Source organism: Anopheles funestus, chromosome X (assembly GCF_943734845.2).
Source record: "Anopheles funestus chromosome X, idAnoFuneDA-416_04, whole genome shotgun sequence".
In the NCBI taxonomy this organism is placed as follows: domain Eukaryota; kingdom Metazoa; phylum Arthropoda; class Insecta; order Diptera; family Culicidae; genus Anopheles; species Anopheles funestus.
The window spans coordinates 13,671,759-13,692,026 of record NC_064597.1 but is presented as its reverse complement, the minus strand read 5'-3'; the positions used below and the strand labels follow the sequence as shown (position 1 = coordinate 13,692,026).

The 20,268-nt window shown below is 43.2% G+C and overlaps 1 protein-coding gene across 6 annotated transcripts in view; it reads left to right on the top strand.

Moving 5' to 3' along the window:
- Positions 1 to 20,268, top strand: part of LOC125760558 (eye-specific diacylglycerol kinase) — a 145,580-nt gene that overhangs the window by 44,018 nt on the left and 81,294 nt on the right. For 5 of the 6 annotated variants that reach the window (XM_049420826.1, XM_049420834.1, XM_049420810.1 and 2 more), the window contains 2 exons: positions 16,519 to 16,795; positions 16,878 to 18,769. In XM_049420826.1, coding sequence (XP_049276783.1) covers positions 16,706 to 16,795; positions 16,878 to 18,769 — 1,982 coding nt within the window. In that variant the 5' untranslated portion in view covers positions 16,519 to 16,705. Of the gene's footprint in view, positions 1 to 13,806; positions 16,796 to 16,877; positions 18,770 to 20,268 lie in introns of those variants that run through there. The other variant, XM_049420817.1, reaches the window with a different exon arrangement.

Genomic DNA, 20,268 nt, shown 5'->3' with positions numbered 1-20,268 from the left:
GTGGCCTGAATTTGATTTTTTTAAAAACTACGATTAAATTGTAAGGAGGTTTTCGCATAGTGAAAAGTGTTTTATTCATCGAGGAACCAAATTCCATACCCTGTTTGTGAAACCGTAAAATTTTCCTCATTTTTGGCCCAACTTTGCCCCATAACTCGGTCGGTATCCAACGGATCGCCAATCTTTGACCTGTGGTTGATAGATGGCACCAATTGCTACATTTTCTTCTTCGACGACCATGCCCTCAGGTGTCTGTGTCTCGAAACATAATTTAAAAAACACGCAACCGATTGCGAACCACCCTGCACGAAAAAAAGTCACTCAAATGAGTGCCCGTAGGTGGGGGGGGTGGGAGGGGGGGGTGTTTGTTTCAGACTTTAGCCCTGTTTTCCCTATACACTCAGCCAGATTGGGTCGTATTCTCCAGAATGACACTGACTGTCATTCTGGCACCGGGTGGTCCATATCCCACATTTTGGCTGGTGGCAGTGCTCAGTCGAACGAATATTTTAATCGCACGACCAAACCGAAGGGGTGTCATTGCTCATCCGATTTGGTCGTACGATTTTTATTTTTGAATTGGTAGCTAAAACAATATTGAAATAATTTGTTTACTTAAACATCGAGAAAATAACATCAACTTCACGTTTATACAAGCGATTTCAACTTGACGGAAGTAGTCGTACGCGACCATCTGACGGAATCAAAAAATTTTGATTTCGTCGTATGACCAAAAACGTCGTTCGACTTAATCTGTCAAATACCATACAAAATTTTGAAAAAGTCGTATACGACTGAGCACTGCCACCAACCTTTCTATATGCTCCAGCTTTACAGTGCAATTTTATTCGATGACAGAATTTACCACAGTTTGACAGAATGTACATAGACCGAGCCCAAAGTCTGTAGAGTAATGAGGTCTCATAATAGGCTTTGTCGACATCGACATATTGGTTAGTTATATTGGATTGTATAATGGCAGTTAGATGCCCTTGGCTATGTATTGGTGATTTGTTTACTGAACAAATTTCAGCACTCCATGTTTGGTCGACCATCGTGGCATCGTTGAAATGCGGAGAATAGATGTACTATTTCATAAATTCCCATTGCGCATTGTATTTTACGATAATATCAGTCATTTTAAAATAAAATTTACAATGAATAACCGTAGGCTTGAAACGAAATCGTGTTTACACGAACAGTTGAAGCAGCCTCCAAAACAACCGTACACATAAAACTACACAACATCGTGTAGGAGCTTCGGACACCTATCTGTCATTTTATTTTTCATTGTTATTCCAAGAGCTGCCAAAACCCCTCTATTACGAGACCTCATTACTCCACAGCTGTACCACAAAGCATTAATTGGCCAAGAAATGCTTACCTTCTAAACACAGGTTCGCGTATCAATGATGCGTTCGGGTACATAGGTAAAGAATATGAATGTAAAAGGATGCGTCGATTAGGTGTTGCACGCTGGAACTAGAGGCAGTGAACGCTCAATTTAAAAGCTGTTCAGAAACCTTAAATTTTTCAAAACAATTAGGAAGAACAAAACAGTTACAAAGATTGTGAAAATTACATGTATACATTTGCTACGCGGAAGCAATTCCCGATATATCTAATCAAAATAAAGTGTTTAATCAGCTGTGTAAAATCTGCAAAATTCTTTAAAAGATGCGAAATTTTATTCTTTACAATTTTTGTAAAACATCATTTTCATCTATCTCTTCAATTTTTTTTTGTTATTCGCTAAAAACCAATGCCAGTACGTTACGGGCGGCCGCGAGGAAATAACTAAATCAAGGCATAGAACTGTAGCGAAATATACCTCGGTTTTGACATTAATTTTTAATATTATTTTATTTACATACCATCCGGGAAAATTTTACAACTGGTAGCCCAAAGTGTGGGCAACATATTGTGATCGATCGTTTGTAAATAAATAATAATTTTAGTACAAATAAATTAAGAAAACTGAAAGCGCTTTTGCACGCTACGCTGCGACCACCGCGACCATAACACCGTACGCTGTGAGCGGTCTTGTAGCTTTCCACATTGACCACATTGTTTTATTCTCGGTTATAAATATGTACATATAACTAGTTAATTTTAAAGCTGTTAATGTTATCCGCTTTAAATTTTCGTATGGTTAGCCCTTGATAGGCGTTTGGAACGCAACATTCTACAACGCTTTGTGAATTATCGACTCCGTTCACATGCGAGCGTGTTCATGTTCATATCGTGCAGCGTCAGTCATTAGCATTCTGGTTTGGGTATTGATCTAGCTTACTGAAAAGGTACAAAACCATAACTTAGCTCAATACCGGTCAACCAGACGAGTATGCACTAGCGATGGGAACTCCGGAGTTGAAGTTCCTTATTCGACTCAAAAAAAAAAAAAATCAGAGACACATTCGTAATACGGTGTCAACTCCTTAAATTTTAACCTATCACCGGTCGACCCACCCCATTGCTCCTATTTAAAGTGTCTACTGCAGAATGTTCCCGAGTTGAATTACTTTGACTCAGGAAAAATATGGGTTATTACCCATCACTTGAATGCACTACCAGCACACTGTCATTAGCGTTCCGATTGAACGCGTCTGTCAGGCGTCAGGGCACTACGCTTTGGTGTTCAAAACCGTTCCGGCACCCTTTAGTCAGCAAACACGATTTGACGAATAGTCAATTTTTTTTGGGTACCAACATCATTCTGATGAGGGTTTTTTTAATGTTTTGGTATCATGAAGGTTTTTTTCCCCAACGCCAATACCGGAAGCGAAACTATTCATTTGATGTGCATTTGTACACACATACTACTAGTACTTTCCATGTGACGTTTTACTTTTACCTATTCGAGTATTTTATCTGAAAACTGTTGTATAGTAAATATTGGTTTTTGGAAGATAATTAACATTTCACATCAATCCGTACCGTAGTTTGTTGTGCGAGTTGCATTAATTTAGGCGCTTTGCTTTTCGAAGAGCCTACCCTTCAGGCGTATCGCAGGGTATGCAATGCTGTATGCAAACATCGCTTTTTAAAACCAGTGCTTTGATTTTCCTGTAGCAAGGCTGTTCGAGGAACTGGCTGGGAAACAGGTTAATTACAAATGCACGGAAATACGATAGAAAAAAAACTAATGAATGGAATGGATAAGGCAACGGGTAATAGAAACGTCAGTACAAACGACACCTGACTTGTCGCAGTTGTTTTATGTCATTTGAATTGTCCACACAAATAGACAACATCTGACAGCGAATGAGCAGGTAAGTGAGAAAGTTTATGGTTGGCTGTGTGCACAATGCAGTCGGTGACGCTTCATTACAGTCGCTGATTGTTTGTGCTTCTAGTATAGCAGAAGAGACGCGTGCCGTGCCACATTAAAGCGGTTATGTTGGTGGTTTTTCATACTTATCTTTTGCCACTGTTGGTGCACTTTTTGGTCACCGTGAGTTTCCACTCGCTAGGCGGGCGTGTAGCATATATTGGCTTTTTTATCGATGGTTCGTTGATTGTGCGGGAAAATAGAAAGAATAGACGCTTCTTTCCAAGAAAGCGGAAACATTGGAATTGGAACAACGGAATGTGCCAAGAAATGGGATGAAAAACTTTTCGTCTCTTACATGAGTTCCTCTTTTTGTTTTTATCATACGTTCGCTTAACGGCTCGTATGTGTGTGGTCAAACCATTAGTATGCGTTCTCGGAATGCGAGTCGCAGTTCCACAACTCGAGCTTTCTGTTGTACTGTGGAGGGAGATTTTTTTTAATTATTATTGTGAACAAAGAAAACAAAACAAAATTCCACGCCATCGTTCGTCCTGTTTGGATCTGTCGCATAGCACTGGTGTTTATTTTTATTCCACGTTCGTTGATGCGCTTTCCGGACAGGCGCTTTCATAAACACGACACTCGTGCCGTAACTTCCGGTATGGCGCGCAACGTGCGGCAATGGATAAAAAAGGACTTCTATTCGATTCTATTGGCACAAGTGTGGTGTAGCTTCCTGTGGTGAACAATTTCCTCTAGCTGCATGCGGTGCTAGATAACCGGCAGTTTGCTTCCGGTGTAAGTCTAACGAAAGGACGTCATGCTCATATTACGCGCAGCGCGTCAGCTGGTCACAACAAAAGGAGTAGAAGAAATACAGAAGAATAACAAAAAAAAAAATACTCACACACCGAACCACAGTGTGGAAAAATAGTTTATGATGGTTAGTATCAAATCGCCATTTAAGGGGTAAAAGTACGGTGTGAAATGAAGGGTTGAGAAGGAATGTTACGAAAGAAGGATGACCACTCGCATCCTGGTGGTTTAATTTTTTTAAAGCACACATCTCATTGCAACGGTAACACTTAGGTAGTGTAAAGTCTGCGTACAGTGCGTATTGTAAACATATGAGTAGTATTAAGAAAATTCACAAATAGCTGAATGTGATTACAGGGTATCCCGCAATATTTCAACACGTTCCCAAGGTTTGCGTCCCAGATATTTTTGAATTCGGCCCACAATCTTTTGAATGCGTTCCAGTTATTTTTGAAAGCGTCTGATAATTCTTTGAATGCATCCCAGATATTTTTGAATGCGTTTCATATTTTTTTGAATACATCCCAGATATTTTTGAATGCTTCTCATATTTTTTTTGAATTCGTCCTATAGTTTTTTGACGGCTTTTCAATTATTTTTCAATATTACAATATGGAACAAACTTTCTTCATAAATATTTTTAGAACTCGGAGTGCTTCTTAGTAGCTATTTAAATAATAGATTGGTAGAACACAACACAGAACACAAATTAGAAAGCCGTTAGAAATATATGGTACGAATTAAAAAATGGGAGGCCGTCAAAAATTGTGAGACGAACTCAAAAAAATATGGCAGACCGTCAAAAAATTATGAGACGAATTCAAAAATATTTGGGAACGTGTCAAAAAATTGCGGAGTATACCCTGTATCACAACATTGCTGACGTAGCTGGGCACTACTGGTAGAACTTCTCAGCCCAACGTCACTATGTTTCTTTTGCTTTCATGCTGTTGTCCTTGCATGTGCTCCCTTGCTTTGGTACCATATTTTTTCACGTCGCCATCCACCATAGCCGACGGGATGAACAACCCGATATGACGGTGGATGTTGGCAGAAGGAACAGTCCAGTGGCATACCGGCAGCGTTGGCGCGCTTTGCGTCGTAAAAGCCGTCAATGCAATTACCGTTTGTCCGTCGATAACTATAGCTATAAAACTATCATCAACACCGGTATGGTTCGATGATCGAATCTTGTACGAACGCGTGGCACGCGTTACACGATATGGGTCGCAAAGTTATCTGAAACCCGTGAAACCCGCGTTTGAGCATTTAGCTTTTTTTGCTAAAGCGGAGAAGGATGGATAGGAAGCTGGTTCTGAACAAAACGGTGTTGATAAGCTAGCTGTTGTTGATGTATTTTTTGTTGTTGTTGGATGTTGTTGAAAACATTCCAAGCGATGTTGGAAGTTATCAAGGACACTTGCGCCTGAAAGTTATGCAACGCATGTAGTACTGTTCAAGCTTTGACATAAAACAGCGATAATGTGCGCCCGAAAGGTATACTACACGCATAACAAAATCGCACAAATGGGTGCAATGGGCGATCCATACGATGAGCAATAATGACTCAAGCACAAGCGGGCAGAGCTTATTTCAAGCAATTAAAAAAAAACGAATCAATTTCAACTGAACTGATTGACTTGACCTTTTGTTAGGGCAATGTTGTGAGTTCTGCACTTTACTTCAATACTAAAACCAAGGTATTGTCTGTTTTCAATGTTTTATAGTTATTTATTTTTGAAGATTTGTTTTTTTTTAAAGCTGTTTCAAGAAAAAATCAATATTCCAAATAAACGAAACTAAAAACGATTTAAGTTGCGGATTTAACAGCGATTTGGCGTTAGCACAATTTTGACGCCTAAATGTATGCAACACGTATATTCCGTGGTGAATATTTTCTATCTACTTTTATAACATTCAAGCATCAGTTAAAATAATTAAATGGGCATTTGTTACAGGTAGCCTTAAAGATGCATAATAATAGTTATATTCATAATGAACACCGTGATAAGATACCATAAAATATTATGGCAACATTAAAGCAGAGAACGAGCTTCATCATTATCTGATAGGTTGCAATATCCGGCCAACTCACATTCATTAAGTATGCTCCAATGATTATTGCACTTACTGAACTAGACCCAGCCTAAGAATACGACAGAAAATAGTCAATAGTACCACAGAACCAACAGATAAACAAATATTTAAAGCCAGAGAAGTTTCACCAACTGTTAACTGGGGACGGCTGCCCGCCGCACAAAATTCTTTGCGTGCCATCATCACCGGAACCGAAAGAGTAGCCGTTTCCTTGCCCTGTCTGCGTGCCATGATAAAAGTTTTAATTGACTTCCATTAATCATATTCGGATGCGGTTCATCTATCCAGTAACGAAGCGCTTCGTACCATTCCATTCCCTTCCACTCTCAAACTGGCTTATTGTGTTTTTTTCTCTTCTCGTTGTTCGATTTCCGTGTTCCGTGCCATCTCCAAAAGATGGCAATGTTCTACAATTAGGCTCGACCCCAATGACATGGGAAAGGATAGACAACGAAAATGGGAATGGGATGGGTAAAATCCGGTAGAAGCTTTCTCTCGTTGGTGTGGCGGTTTTACGCTCAGGGCAGGGTGGAATGTTAATGGTGCGACTAATGGGACGCGATTCAAATTTCATCGGTTTAGATGTAGTCCTTAGTACGGTTCATCATTCTTACTTTCACTTGTTTTCGCTTCGACTTGTGTGGTCGAGTGATTCGGTCATTTGCGTCAATTACATCCGACCGATTCTGGAACGTGTAAAAATCGGTGTACTAAACGTTGCTACTACCATTTCGTGTGCAAAGATATTTACTCTACTATTTATTTATTTGTTAGTTTATTTATTTATTTATTTTTATTCAGGTAGAATGACCTGGCCGTATTGATCTACTATTTTTTAGAATGCAAAAACAATTGTGTTTTTAAGAAATGTTAACTTGCATTATTAACACTAGAACTATCAAGCGTTTTAAGCGTTTTTCGTTCGTGGTTAATTTTTAAGCAATTTCAAAGAGTTGGAGTATATTTTATTTTTTCATTGCAGAATTTACTATAGAATATAAATGTAAAATTCATGGTTCAACAAACTTAGGATTGATTAATCCCAAAAAATAATGTAATAGAAATGAAGCGTTCCAGTCAAATTGACTGGTTCGGCAGTTCTAGTGTTAAATGCCATTGTTATATAAGTCGCCCCTAAATGTATGTAAACCATTTGATTTATTTTCCATATTTGCTCTCCCATAGGAATTTTGTTTCAAATTACCAAATTAAAACAATAAATGCAAATTGGGGCAATAATTATTTAAAACATATAACAATTTAACAAATTTGAATAATTCAACAAGAAAAAAACATGATTTACGGCTTAGGTTCTCATTTTTTTTTTATTCATAAAGCTTAGGTTCTCATTATAAGCGTTGTAAATTGGTATGTTTCTGAATGTAAAGCTATTTAGTTTTTACTTGAACAATTTACATAATAAAATTTGCTATATGGTTCAATAAAAATCACACACTACGAACTTCAGTCCCAAAATGATTGTGAATATTTTCATTTCTCGTGCAAGTTTGTGCAACAGATTGCTGTAAAAATCAGACACAAAAAAAGGCAACGCAATCACTGTCATGTTAGCATTTGATGTGAAGGCAAAACTCATTTATCCACCCACGCCCGTAAACGTAATTGCATCGAGCAATTAATTGTGCAGCTACGCAACTACGTTTGATGCCTTTTTAGTATTGCTTCCTTGTTCTTGTTCGCGTTTGGAAGGGAAGGTGACAGTTACTAAAAGGTTTCCAATGAAAAAAAAATCGTTCGCTGGTATGATATCGAGATGATAGCCTGGTTCAGCGCAGTGCGTGTTTATCGTCATCGCAACAGGTACGATGCGTACCTGTTGCACTGGCCGGAAGCAAGCCAGAGATGTAAGATTTTTTGTTTTGTCCCCATTTGGTCCACTGCTTTGCTATATGCAAATTTTGACAAGCTACTGGTACGGCACGGAAATATTAAACCTTTTGATCGAGCACTCGTTTCCAGGAAGCTTTCAGTTTTGCACGAAACACGAACACGAAAAACACGGCGAACGAAATGTTTCTCAATATGTTTTTTTGGCTATCCAACTTGTTTCGTATACCAGTGTGGGAGAAAAAAGTATAGAAAAAGATATGTATACTGACGTGTTTTTCATCTCACAGATATGAGCCATTTCCCGTGTAATTGACATCCTTCAACGGGCCTTGACGTGCCCAACCGTACGGTCAATCATCGTAAGCACCTGCAACAAAAAACTGCATACACGGCATTGCATACCTGACAGGCGCAGATGTGAATCTACGGCCCAATCCGTCGGAGAAACTGTGTCAAAATTCAATCACGTGAGCCATCAGTGCTTGCCAGGCAGGTGCCGTTACTACTGGATGTCCTGTTGCTGACCCCGCCGTATTCCATCACCGTTCCATGTTTCAATCGCTTCCGACTCCGACTACATTGGATGGGCGGTGCTGGAGGTTTGCGCTTTGATCTTTTGCAATGAGTTTTTCCCGAGATGGTATGAACGGTTTCTGCCCCCGGTGGCTAAGAGCGTTATTTTGTTGTTGTAGTTTTGATCTTAGTAAGGCTCACTCATCGCTAGTAGTTTGCGTCGCCTTTTGCGTCGGAACGAGAAATGAATATAAACTTCATCTTCTGTACGTTTGCTTTATTTATTTCGTTTAGATGAGTGAGTTTAAACAAACATGTGTGTGTGTGTGGGCGTTTTTTCGATATCTAATTTCATTATTTCGCCCCAAAGCATTGAGCTTTGTGCACCGAACCGAACTGAGCAGATACGGTACCGTGCGAAATGCGCTAGGAATCGGTGCATCGCTTGTCAAATGCTGCGATTTGTCTACCGTGTGCTGATTCACGTTCGCACGTTGCTGCGTAAATGCTGATTGAAGCCATTGCCATCGTGGCGACGGAAAGGAAGTTACAAATGCAGCGTTTTTCATCTACCGTTACCATCGTTTGGGCGTTTCCCAATGGCGAAGGTGAGATGTTTCCCGCTTTGTAGATGTAGCGTACGGAGAGCATGGATTGGATTTCATCACCTCCGCCTGGAGGTGGTTTTGCTCGTTTAGCAAAAAGCAAAACCCCAACCCGGCCCGATTGCAGACTGGAATGCAGCGGAAGGATTGTGCGTTTTTATTGAATGACTATCGCGCTTCCAGACTTCTTCGCTGAATGGGGTTTTTTTTATGTGGGCAATTTGAAGATTGAGGAAAAAAAGGGCAAAGTTTTGCCAGTTCGTTTGTACGGGATACTTAACAGAACCATCGTTTGTTTGGTGGTGTGTTTTTCATATAGTTTGATAAATGCCAGAAACTTGGATAATGGTTTGTTTGTGTCATTCGGTACGATAGAAAGGACCCAGCAAAGAAGGTTAAGCTCTCGTCACTCATGTGCCTTTGGTGCCCTGCTGGCTGGAATAGTTTACTGCCGAGGGTGTTTACGGGGGTTACAGTGCTAATTAAGCAAATAAGTTACGCTTATAGCCTACTTTCAGGCGCATCGCAAAAACATCAGCAAGCAATGGTAAAGGTTTGTTATCATTTGCGGACAGACAGACAGGGTACCCAAACGCTACCTGTTCTTACCCGTCGTTGCGTGGGTATTGTTTTTGTCTGCCTTGTTGCAGGTGTCGCGAAACGGGACACCTCGTAAAGTTCCATAAAGTGGAATGCATTTTCCACGAGAATTGAGCTTTTCAGAAGCGCCTTGGTTGAATGAATGCTGCGAATTAAATTCTGCTGCGAATAATAATAATAATTATAATTTAAAAAAATCCCCTTCAAAACGTTTCCGTGCCATGGTAAACTTTTCCTAACCTCAGCATTGCTTCTTCAACAGTTCATCCGTGTAATTTGCAATAATGTTTGCACCCTTCTCACATGCCGCACCGACACCATTACTTTCTGCGTACACAAATCACCATCAATCTTTGTCTGCGAGCATGAGTGAGGGATTCGTCATGCACGCATCACAGTCCTTTTGTTTTCACCTTCATGCGCTGAAGAGGTTGTGTTTACCCATACGGAAAAGGATGCACAGCATTACTCAGCACATAATTGCATGCTTTATTTGTAAAAAGCCAGTACCACAATGGCACCTGAGCATCTTCCTTTCGAACGCGGCCAGTTTTAGACAACGTCCACATCTTAGAGGCGTATATTAGTACTGTAACTATAGAGGCTTTATATAATCCAAGCTTCGTTCGTCGTAACAAGAGTTTTGAATGGAGAATTTTCCTCAGACTGTAGCAAGACTGGGTCAACAACATCAATGATGTTTTCGTTGCAATGTTCTCTACATGCAACCCTTGCGTAAATCAGAACTTGTTAGCAAGGTCGCTGCTGGTGCCAACACCAATTTGGTTTTTACCTCGTTCATCTCCAACCTGAGGTCTGCCAACCCGAGGCTGCTAGCTCGATCCTTTAGTAGGCGTCTTCCACACAGGAGATCCGTAAACCGATGATGTCAACGTCATCAGCATAAGTTAGGATCTGAGATGTCTTATCGAAGATGGGCTCTGAAGATTCTACCTCTGAGCCGCGGATGTCCCTCTCTAACCGCTAGGTTCAAGAGTAGACAAGCTAGCTCATCTCCTTCGCGCAGACACTTGTTGGTCGCAAAGAGTCCTGAGAGCGTTTCAGAAACCCCTCTGACAGTTTCCAAGACATACGGACAAATCTCTTTTACGAATGCGATACGTCGATTTTTTGCATTAGGGTTAATATCTTGTAGGCGGTATTCAATGAAGTATAACCGCTTTAGTTGCTAGACTCTACGTTCGGTAGTCCTCTACGGGTACGAGTCCTGGACTATGTTAACGGAGGACGCCAATACACTCGCCATTTTCGAACGGCTGGTGCTAAGGACTGTATATAGCGGTGAGTGCGAGTCAAACCACGAGCTAGCTGAACTGTTTGGCGGTGCAGCCGTAGATGGAGGACTAATGCCCTGACCCGAGTTTCCTGGAAACAGATTTTAGACCTGATTGCTCGACCATGAGCAGGCCAAGAAATAAGGAGCATCTGCTAGACTCATCCTTGTCACCATTCTTGTGGTGGTAGATGATACAATGATTCCAATCACAAGGCATCGATTCACTATTCCATACCTCAGTAATAATTTGATGAACTTCTTGTTCCAGTAATGCAGTGCCTGGTATCTTGTTATTCTTGTGCCAGCGGATTGCCTTGCGGGTTTCTTCAATGCTAGTTGGCAGTAGCATGATTTCATCTGTTATTGGAGTCTCGCGACCTACATTAAACTTTTTTTAAAAGGTTTTTTGCTAAAAGTATGCAATTTAATTATTACTGCAATCTAACCAACCTTTTACGTTGAAAGTAACGCTCAGATCAGTGTTACAATCGAATTTCCTCGATAAATGTATTGTTCCCGGAATTGCAATTGTTGCGGAATGATTTATTTCAACCTTTCCATCTGTCAGTGTAGCATTGTCAATCAAATTGATGGTTCATATTTATTCCCAGTATAGCTGATAAAGCTTTACACAGCTTTTATTTTGAAATCTGTTTGCCGAACTAACAAGTGAAGTAAATATTTGTGGGAGAAACTTTATTTTGCTCGATCCTAAGTGGTCCTGCCAATCTCATATCCATTTCTGTGGCAGACATAATCACTCGGAACCGACTGCTGTGCTATCATCGGTTTACTTGCACGGTACTGCTATTGCCTGTGTAACAGCGCAGCACGGGATAGAATAAGCATCGGCTAGTATGCCTCAATTAGCAAAAAGCGATGTTTTCGTGAAGATTAACTTATGCAGCAAATGAAATAGCTTTGAGTGGAAATGCAATTCTGATTCGCTGTTGATGGAACAAGCTGATTAGAAGCAAAGTAAAAGTATTTTACAGGGCTTAAATAGTGTTTTGCACATTAATTTATCTGCTGCCTACACATACATGCTCATTTTCAGTAACAAACGGAAAACTTAACGTCGGAAAGACTCTAACCAAACGGGAAGCAAATTTGCATTCCGCACACACGTTAGAGTCGACGAAGATGTGATCGATTTTTTCTTCGATCAATCAGTCTTTCAAAATGAAAACCATAAACAAAATTCAAACTAGCAGCTAGTTGAGCGAAGCAACTGTATGATATTTTAGCAAGTTTTGCGTATTGAAGTCGCAAATCGTCTAATGCTCCGTTATTTGCTGGGATCTATTACTTTTTTATTTACACGGCCATATACTCCGCTTCTTCAATCTTCCGAAGAAGGAGACGAAATTTAATTCCACCATCTAACCTCTTCGCATTATCGAGGAACAAACCTACGCACCTGCAACGCAATGGTTCGAAATGTGTGTCCTTCGAGTGACGAAAGCCTGAAATGTATCCCGCAATGGCAATCTCGGGACAATTTTCTTCTTTTGCTTTCAACACCGCGTTCCTGCGCAAGCATTTGTTGTTGCTGCTTGAAAATTTCAACTATCGTGCTATATTTTGGAGGGTTCATTTAGAAATTCGCGTCACCACTGTTGTATTTCGTGTAAATAATGAGTTACAAAAGCACTGGACACTTCCGTATTCACTTTTTTATAATCAATTCTCATGAAAATTGTGCTTTCCTTTGTTTTTGGCTGACGGAAAATTTTCTGTCTAACGGGTTTTCCGTTTGGCACAGGTAATGCAAATTTTTTACTTTCCGTTTGACATCAAGATATCATTGATTTTTGAAACGTCTGAATGTGCCAAACGGAGAGGCAAACGGAAAGTCATAATACCAAAATGACATTTTCGTGACGTTTGAGAAGACGCTTGTTACTGAGAATGAGCACTATAGATGTACTTCCCCTATAAATAGAAAACCAAGAAATAAGCGCCTAAACCTATGCAACATTATTAATTAGGTACGCTTTTAATTACTCTACCAACCATTAACCCTACCGTAAGCCATTTTCTAATAGTCACGGTGGTCGTGTCAATGAAACGTACAATTCAAATATGAAAGCGTTTTACCACTTTTACGGTGCGAACTTGTTGCACGTTGTTGACCTTGTTCGATCGTTGCCTGCTCAGCCGGACCAATCCGTAACTGGCAGTATCCGCTCCCCCATCCTTTTTATGCATCTGCACCATACCCGCCGGCACGTTTGGCAAAGTGCCCAAAAGCAACCGCTCCGGAAGCGTCAACCGGTATCGGCTCAACGCATGTACGGTACGTACGCCAGACAGTAATCCGTAAATGATGCCATTTCTGATGCTACCCGGCAAGCCCTTGTTTGGCTGGTGACAGTTTTTCCCCGATATGCGGATCGGCTAAATTGACGGCGCTATAAACTCGGACCAGCGGATGGGTGGTGTTAGATGTTCGCATTTTGTTTTCCTCTCAGCGGTTGGGGAAGCACGGGAGTAAGTGAAACCATTTTCGGCCAAGACAAGAAAACACAATCACTGCGTCGGAAGCGTCCGGATTGGTAGAACGTTGTGCAAAGAAGGCAACCCGCACGACCGTTGCATGCGAACGGCAAATCCCCAAGCGAGCACTTTTCCCGTCGTAAAAAGCGTATTAAAGGTAGCAAATCTTGTGTTTATCGCAGTCACTTCCGGTTTCGGTGGTTTCCCAGCAGCAAGCACTGCAGATGAGTTCATTCAAGTGAGGTTGCACAGGGTAAACCATACCTGACGATATTGCACATAAAACCAGCGTCAGCGTTTCCGACGGACGTGCCATCAGTAATGTTGGATTTGCTTATTTGCTTACTTTACGGATAATACGCTACGCTTGATGTAACGGTGCATGAGCTATTAGCAAAAACAAAATTACCCTCCTTTACATGGCGCTACAAGTCCATGGCGTTGGATCTACTGAGCACCTCTTCTCGCAAAATTGTAACATTAGACAACAATTTCCGATTGCAATAATCTTCTTACGTATATCTCATTACCATATCACTGGCCATCGTTCCGGATTTCCATAACGATATTGTAAACGTACAAGCCCCTCTCTCTCTCTCTCTCCAAAAACCTCATTCATTTTACCAAATATGTCAACATGTTTATCTCGGTCGGCTGTCTGGATATCCGTTTGGGACTTTCATCATTTTGGCGGACTTTGTTTTGATCCACTATATCTTCGGGGCATTACAGCTAAAACCCTCTGTTTGCTTTATTGGTTCACAGAATCATAACGTGAAGATGTTTGCAGTAGCAGATTACAGCATTCTGACCACTGTTGCACAATTTACATAAACAAACCATATAACCGAGCCCAAGTGCTCGGACGATGCGAAGAGATATTAGACAAGAAAGTAAACAAATCCGAAGGCGAACAACTCATTGCGACGAACACGGTAGAGGAAGAATTCAAACGGCATGTTGGTGAAATGTTACTAGGGAACTGCTGGCAATCCGCACCCATCATCAAAACCTTGATTGCTTGCACCTGCTACACGCGAAGCATCCGATCAGTGGCATCTGAATTTGTCGAATTTCCAGAAGTGTCTTCACAGATACACTGAGAAGATAGGAGTGACTTCACTCCGCAGCTCAACGCCATCCTCGGATGACGCCAATTCGTTCCGTAAAATGAATCGCATGTGATAATCTACTTCCCCGATTTGCCATTTGACGCTTGCCGTTACCAGGAAAGTTCCCGGGTTGGCCCGGCCCGTCTGAAATCATTTATAAATCCTTCCTTGCGTTGACGCGTCAGTACACGGCGAAGGGTTGGAGATGATTTTATATATGAAAAGGAGTAGCAGCAGCACACTGAGATGTTGTGGTGCGAACAAACAGAAAAGTTGCAAGTGTTTGATGGGAAAAAGTTGTACCGCGTGGCATCGGATGTAATCACTCAACCACCCGTAAACCACACACCTTCCTGCACGCGTTACTGCTAGGGATTTTTTGTTTTTCGTGCTGGTGTGCAATTTATTATCCGTTGTTCTAGCAGCGAGCATCAAACATCGCACATTCAAGCGTATGACGGAGTGTGGATGGGAGAATGACTTGTCTCCAAGTAGACGAGCGAATACAGCACAGTCAGAGCGGTGGCTTTCCACACACGCTTAACGCATTTTTCCGGTGGGTATGTGCTGTGTGTGTGTGTGTTTTTTTTGTGCTTTCTATTCCTGTTACTGTGACGGCTAATAAGCCCCGGAAGATGGCCATCTATTTGAAGACGGGTTGCTCAGCTCAGCTTTGTTGCGAGCACGCACACCTTTTGCAGGTGATAACCTCCGTCGCTCTCCTCGCTCGCATCCGCACCAAAACCAGCTCAAGAAGAAGCAAAATCGTTATTCTCCTTCAAGTGAAGAATTGAAACGATATTGCTCCCTGGTGGGTTTTATTCGCAATTTCCCTGGAGAAGCAGCAAGAGGCGCAAAGTCTTTGCGCGGTTTCACGTTTTCATATTTTCATGTAGGCAGACATATTTGTTTGTCGTAAAGGAGCACTTGAGTTTCGTGCAGTGGAAGAACCTAGCGCCGATACACTGATTGGTGCGATCAAAGCTGGTTAGATGGCAAAGTAGAAAAAACAGATCATTGTCAATGCATGTTAGGTTTCGGTACTGAACTGAACCTCACGTAAAGGTACGGATATTTCCATTTCGGCAAGCAATCTACCCAGCAGAAATGTTCCTATGTGCTATTGGATCATTCAATTGTTTCTGAAAGCAAACTGTAACAACATCAGTTAAAGCTGCTCCATTGAATCCCTTTACATTGCACAGATTTAGAATAGTGTCTATTTTGTATTCTATGTTCGCAATTTTATTTTATTATACGATTCAAATACGATTTAGTACTGCAATCGTGTGGATAGTACAGACACTGTACTGTTCGACTAAGGAGAGATAGAAAAAAGGTGCTACTGGGTTGAAATGGGACGCTTGAAAATGTCTTGGTAATTATTTTGAAGCGTTCGTAATATGGGAAAAGTAAGACATCATTACTAGAATATGAACACGCACTTTATTACCTTTTACTCGGTACTAATGCTAAAACAGAGTGAGAGAGAGAGTAAAAAAGAGAATTTTTTCTAAGAAATTATTACTAGCTTAATAGAAATCTGGTGGGATCTGAACTTTTGCGGCTGACAAGAAATATTATGAAGCATACAAAAAAGATAGGAAAACTAAGAAGATAGCGAGTCAAGGAAAGTCACTGCCAGAACCACAACTCGTTCGCCCACCGCCTGCAATCTAGTTTTCCAAGGATTCCATAATACCTTATTATGCGTAGCTTGTCTTGCGAATTGCATACCTGTAGGCGATAATATACAAGCCTTCTACAATTGCCGACGAGTTTCGTATAACAGCAGTGATGCTGCCGATTCGATCGGTCGATGCTCATGTCTATGTGTTCTTTCCACGCGCATAGCAAGGAATTCTTTTAGTAGCACCGTGTCAGCAGACATCCATCCAGCAGCAGTGGTGTCTAGTTCGGCGATGGGAAGAGTGCCGCATCGCTGGGGCACATCGTAGCCTCGTCGCCACCGGTTGCCTCACCAGCGCGGGGGAACCAACAGCCAGCAGTGTAGCAGTGCAGCACCATCCCCGGCTTCGCGATGCATCGCTTGCGCAACACCTTCACCCGGTCCCGGACGCCCACGGGAGCGGAGATGAAAACCCAAAGCAGTCTTGAAGTGCCAAAGCAGGTAAGCGAACCGATTCTACACTGGCAAACACTGAGGTTATGCACCGTTTCGCGACTCCAACCGTATCCTCGTCTTTTTGCAGGTACGCTCAGCATCGTTCGACGAAATACAACTAGAGGCGCAGCGTTCGTGCCAGCAACGTTCACTATCCGTCGCGGCAGCATCAGCAGACGAGCCGTCGATGGCTGGTGCAGGTACGTCCGGTGTCGGGAGCCTGTTGTTGCAGGTGCCCCAAACAACGCCCGGCCAGCGTTCGCGCAGCTTCGACCTGGCGGGTTCGGCATCGGATGAGGGTAGTGCGGTGGCGGCAGCCTTTCTCGATGTGCCGAAACGATTCCAGCGCCGCAAGTCCAGCTCGAAGACGCCGCCACCCTGCATACACTGCCTATACCTGGAGGAGTACCGACGGCTGATCGGGGTGGAGCAGCGGCTCTATTACGATAGCGAAGAGTACCAGGCGTACGTCGACTACACGTCAAGCTCCTGCTCCTCCGGCGACGATGAAGACGATGGTGACGATGCGGACGCTGACGAGGATGGTAACAACGAGAGCGAACCTGCAGCTAATGTCAGCGGTGCGGAGGAAGAGGAGGGGGCCGTGGGCGGTACGGTTGTGAGCGTGAACCGAGTGGCGGCGGTCGGGCTCGCCGGTCCCAGTGGTGATGCTGGTGGAAGCGTAGAATCAAGAGGCAACTTCACCGAAGGTTACTACGATTACAATTACTACTACGACGATGACGACGACGACGATGATGACGACTATGGTGATGAGGTAGAGGCAGACGATGACAACGAGGACAACAGCGAGACTGAAACCGAACGGCGTAAACGTGGCAAAGAGTGCAAAAAGGAACGAACGTTCGGGCTGGAAGCTCCCGCGTACGATTACGCTTCGCTCTTCCGGCGCGTATCACCCCGCCGACGGCCACCGGTCGACGATGACGGTGCGTGCAGCTCCAACGTCCTTCTAGAGGCGCCGGCCGTTGCATCGCCCTGTCGCATAACGCTAACGCTTTCACCGACCAAACCGGACGACGATGAGCAGTGCGTCGACTATGACCACAGCAGCACGATCGAACCAGCACGACTTGGAGAGATCGCACTGATGTTGCCCGATGAAGATGATGCTGCTGCTGGCATCGTACCAGAACCAAGGGTGGTGCTGTCAAACGAAAGCTTACCCATTGCGGGACCAACGACACTGCAGTCCACATCCGATGCCCAGCCAGAACCGGCCGGGGAAGCGGTCGAGCCTTCACCACCGAATCGTACCCGGCGACGTTCGATCTCGCGGCAGGAAGCGATCATCGTCGAACCGACCGGCAGTTCGCTCGAGAACGTATCCAACGCGTCCGACAGCCGGCCGGCGTCACCGCCCCGTAACTGCCCGCTGGTACCGGATATACAGACCGAACTTACGGACCTGGAACAGGACAATCAGCTGCCGCAACAGCGGCCGCCACAGCGTGGCCGTGCCGCCTCGATGGGACCTATCATACCGTCGTCGTCGCCACCGCCACCGCTACTACCAACCTATCCATCCTACCACCCATCAGCAACTGCATCCGTACTGCCGCGACTACCGCTCGAATCGCCGCCACCGTCCGCCGGTATCACCGTGCAACCGTCGCAACCGGCCGATTTCGTGCGTGACATCTATCTGCAGGTGCCGGATCTGAAGCGTGACCGGGCTGCGTCAGTCGATTCCTGCTTCACCAAGGTGACCGGTGCGAAAACGGAGGAGCTGCAACCACCACCGGACGGTGCCTGCCTCAACCTGTTGGCCGTCCCGAGCAGCGGTGCCGTACGGTCACGCTCGGTCGACATCGTGCTGCCGACGGAGGAGCAGGCCCGCTACAAAGCACTTGCCCTTGCCGGTCCATCCGGTGTGGGTAGCGGTACCGGTGCCGGTACATCCGGTTACGCTTCCAGTTCCGTTGCAACAGGCGGCCATCTTGCACCAGGCGTTAGAGGGTAAACAGCTTCAAGTGTTGTTTTTTTACACAGTATTGTTTCTCTGTTTGTTTTATGCTTTTCTTTTCTTTTCGTTTTTCTTTTTAATTTGTTTCTTGTTCTATCGTGTCATAACACTCTAGCACCAACGGTCTGTTAGTTACTTCCTTTTGCGTGTTAAGTTAAGAATTGAGTTAACAAAATGGCGATAAAAGTGATGGTAGTGAAAAAACCAACAAAAAAAAACAACATGATAAGAAAGAGAGCAGAAAAGGGAAGGATTTCCCTTTTGTCCAAATTAACTGTAAAAAATTTTGGCTCTTTTTTACAAAAAAAAGACAAAGCAGGTTTTCCATTCTCTAACCTTTTTTCCGTATGTTCCTTCCGCCTCCTACGTTTTCCTCCTTACCCCGGTGCCTGGCTTCTGTTCCGCACACCAAAACAAACTTCGCTACGGTATTGTTTTCCTTCCGTACAATGTTTCACTCGGCTACTACCCGCGGTGTTTCGGTGTTTACCGAGACCGAGTCCGGAATCTCGGTAGCCCTTTCGACTTCCGCTTCCGTTTGTCGAAACCTTGTCTCTCTCCCCCCCCCCCCCCCCTTTCCCGCTCGTGGGGGTTTTGATTCACCATTGCGCATTACCCTTCAAGCTCATTAGCTGTTAATTGGGCAAGCGTAACCTCAACCCCCAGCAAACCATTTCATCCCCAATTTTTCAGCCCTTTTCCTACCGTAAATAGGTGCCATATTTACGGCTTTTAATATATATTTTTTCCTTTTTCTTTCGTGCGCACCTACTGTACCAACCGGGCGCTACCGGGTTGCCCATTCCGTGACAATCGTGTTCGTGTGGCGTGCGTTCTAAATGCTAATATCCCTTGCGTATTTTTTCTACTTTTTTGCTTGACTTCTTTACCACCCTTCCAAACATCCTTCTTACAGTTGGGTCCCCGATTGCTTGATGAGGGAAGAGCGTTCTTACAATTTCCCCCGTGGTTGATTTTGCGCCCATTTTATTCCTTTGTTTGGTTAACCAATACGTGTGTGTGTGTTTTTGTTCAGTTTACTTCATATCTAGCCTGCAAAAAAAAAATTGTTCTCTGTGAGGCGGAAAGAAAATGCGTGTGTCCGTCTTTGTATGGGTGAAACATTTATTTTCTTCGCTCCTCCTTTCTTCGTTTTGGGCGAAACGTAACGTACATAGCACAATCGTGATCAAACCCTGCTGACAAAGAAAACGCAAATGCGAGGGAAGCGCACTGTGTGTGAGAAGGAAGAGCGAGAGTTATGAAAAATTCACATCATATTCGTGTATCTTTATTGTTTCGTTTTTCTTTATGCAGTTACGGCTGAATTTAATATTTCCATTTTTTTCTGCTCTTTCTTTTTCTTTGCTCTTCCTGCCGTCACCGCCAATATAGGTAAGTGTATAATGGAGTATATATTTTGGCTACGGGGTACGTAGGATCCATGCAATGATTTTTTTGTTCCATCTGCTCCTTCTCCTTTCGTAAGTAT